Here is a 2,877-nt window from a genome sequence, read left to right as displayed (position 1 = left end):
AAAAAAAAAAAAGATATTGCTGGAGCTCAAAGAACAAGAGAGCTCAGGGTTAGAGCCACGCTGTAGAAGGAGTCAGGGCTAGACAGGTGCCATTTCAGGGCCAAAGTAAAGGTGTGGAGTCACTAAAGGGTGTTTTGTTGTTGTTGTTGTTTTCAAAAAACAAACAAAGAGGCCACAACCTAGTTGGCATTTTACTTTCTGACTACAATGTGGTGAAAGAACTAGAAGGAGGACATGCTGGAAGCAGGGAGATCTTTTATAATTCTGCAGGTGAAAGGTGATGGTAACTTGGATTAGGGTGGTAGTGGTGAAGATGGACAGAAAACTTTGGGTTTAATTAGCAAGACAATAAGCTACAACAGTTATTTATGGTAAAAGTGCAACAACAAAAAAAATCTGATACATTCCATCTGGCTTGCAGTCTCATGGAATTCCTCAGAAGAAGGTACCTTCAGGGAGTTCCCTACTTTTCAATCTCCCCCACCTCCATCTTCCCCTTGCTCTTTGGGAGAGGTACCCCACAGCAATTGATGCTTTAGCCAGGATAGCATTCCTACAGGAAGCAGGAAGTGAGGCACTCTTGCCCTTTCAGACCAGAAACCTCTAACCCAGGAATGTCTCAGTAAGAATCCCTCCTCCTAACACCCTCTTACCCCACTCCCCGGATCTGCAGCTGTGGCTGCATCCCTGCCTCCTTAGTCTTCACCGTCTGGTAGGTCACAATGGTGCACACGGTGCTGCCCGAGCCCATGTCGTAGAACATGATATTCTATAGAGACATCAAGGCAATGGTCACAGGAACCTCCTCCCACTCCAGGGTGCATGCTTGCCCCCTGCCCTCCAACCAAAAAAGAAAAGAACAAAAAACCAAACTCACTGCCATCAAATTGATCGTGACTCACAGCAACCCCATTAGGTTTCTGAGGTGGTAAATCTTTACAGAAGTAGATTGTGCCATTTTCTTTCTGTGGAGCAGCTGGTGGGTTTGAACTGCCAACCCTCTAGTTAGCAGTCATATGCCTCAGGCACTGCACCACCAGAGCACCCTACCTGCCTCCGAGGGGGTTGTCCAAATTTCAACTTAAAGCAGAACAGCTCCTCAGGGGCTGAGAGGAGGTAGCTGTTGCCTTTTGCCAAGGGCTAGGATGTGCACACAAGACACAAAATGAGCCAAGGGGCCTATATTCTCCTCAGAATCAAATGCCCAGTGTGTACAGTCAAGGCTTCCCGGCTCACCTGGGCAGTGGTGTTGATATCTTTCCGGCGGAAGACACCGTAGCTGAGGGCGGTGGCCGTGTTGTCATTGATGAGCTGCAGCACTTTGAGCCCAGCCATGCGAGCAGCCTGCAGCACAGCTCGGCGCTCAGCCTGGTTGAAGAAGGCTGGCACGGTGATCACTGCATCCTTGATGGGCTGCTCTACAGAGGACAACAGAACAAGGCTCCCACCAGCTCCCTACCTTAGATGAGGATTTCCCAGTCTCAGCACAGCTGACATTTTGAGCCAGATAACTGTATAGGGAACTATGATATACATTATAGGATGTTTAGAAGTATCCCTGGCCTCTACCCACTAGATACTAGTAGCACCTCCCCAATTGTGACAACCAAAAATGTCTCCAAACATTGCAAAATATCACCTGGGAGGCAAAACTAATCCCATTTCAGAACCACTGCCTTAGGCCCTGGGGAACCTGGCCTCTTCTGACCTCACCTTGGTCACTCACCTGCAAAATCTTCAGCCAGGGAACGGGAGTAATTGAGAACCATGGCCAGTACCTCCTCAGGTGAAAACTGCAGCTGCCTGGAGAGTAGGGGGATGGGAGGGAGGCGATTTAGACACCAGAAAAGCCAGACACTGAGGAAGGACAATCATGAGCAAACACCAGTGAAGAGCCCACAAGGACTGCTGAGCCCACCTTCCCTGAAAGAGTACTCACGGGCTGATCTGGAAGTGCACAGTCTGCCTCTGTGGGTCAACACCCAGCTCATGCTCTGGGAAACGGGCCCGGTAAAGAACCACATGAGGGTTATCTGCCTGCTTCCCCAGTAGGTGCTGGAAGTAACGCAGTGTAGCCTTTGGATTCTTGATGGCCTGAGAGGGGGTGAAGAAGAAGCAGAGTATTAGGCTGCCAAGCTTATGGTCTACCTCTAATATCACAGAAATTGAAAAGGAAAGAGACTTTGGCGTCTGTATCATCTCCTCTTCTCTGCCCAGCACTCACCATGCTTGCTGCACTGTCTCCAAAGAATCTTTCATTTTCTTTCAGGGTTACAGTTACTGGGGTTTTCCTCCGGGATTCCCTGAAAAAGGCAGCAGGATGAAAACTCAGGAGCCTTAACACCTCCACGTACAATTACTCTGATAGCAATGTCTTTTATGGGTACTAACGTCACATACCCACTTGGAGCCTAGACTCTTTTTTCCCCTACCCCCACATTGCAGCCAGCCTCACTTGTTCAAGACAATTTCCATGGGCACTCCAGGTTTGACAATGGCCACCTTCATGGACTCACTGCCCAGGTCCACAGACATTACTGCCAGCGTGTCTGAAGAGGAAATATGTTAGTCAATTAACCTCTCCTCTTCCCCCAACTTCCTGAGGCCACTCTAATCAAAGCATTACCACTTTCCATGGAAAGTGAAATAGCAAAAAACAAAGAAGAACATCTTGGGTGCAGCAACTCAAGACTACAGAGTTTTCTGACTAAGGAGCCTTAGTCTCCTTTGCAACCATTTATTCCCATCATTTATCCTTCTTTTTATCCCTCCGGTTGGGGACATACCGCTCAGTGACAATAGGTCTGCCAAGAGCATAGTCATCAAGGCCCAACAGGCTGGCCTCCTTGGCCTCTGCCTTCTGACTGTGGCTGCCAT

General features: G+C 48.7%; 1 protein-coding gene across 1 annotated transcript in view; it reads right to left on the bottom strand.

Moving 5' to 3' along the window:
• Window positions 1-2,877, bottom strand: part of HYOU1 (hypoxia up-regulated 1) — an 11,055-nt gene extending 8,178 nt beyond the window's left edge. Inside the window, exons 1-7 of the mRNA XM_007936446.2 lie at window positions 2,787-2,877; window positions 2,456-2,549; window positions 2,225-2,303; window positions 1,940-2,094; window positions 1,727-1,803; window positions 1,237-1,418; window positions 654-769 (exon numbers count right to left, since the gene is read on the bottom strand). Coding sequence (XP_007934637.1) covers window positions 654-769; window positions 1,237-1,418; window positions 1,727-1,803; window positions 1,940-2,094; window positions 2,225-2,303; window positions 2,456-2,549; window positions 2,787-2,877 — 794 coding nt within the window. The remainder of the gene's footprint in view (window positions 1-653; window positions 770-1,236; window positions 1,419-1,726; window positions 1,804-1,939; window positions 2,095-2,224; window positions 2,304-2,455; window positions 2,550-2,786) is intronic.

This window comes from Orycteropus afer, unplaced genomic scaffold (assembly GCF_000298275.1).
Source record: "Orycteropus afer afer isolate SDZICR_OR568_19922 unplaced genomic scaffold, OryAfe1.0 scaffold00036, whole genome shotgun sequence".
In the NCBI taxonomy this organism is placed as follows: domain Eukaryota; kingdom Metazoa; phylum Chordata; class Mammalia; order Tubulidentata; family Orycteropodidae; genus Orycteropus; species Orycteropus afer.
Note: the sequence above shows the minus strand (reverse complement) of the source record. Positions and strands in the feature narration are given on the sequence as shown.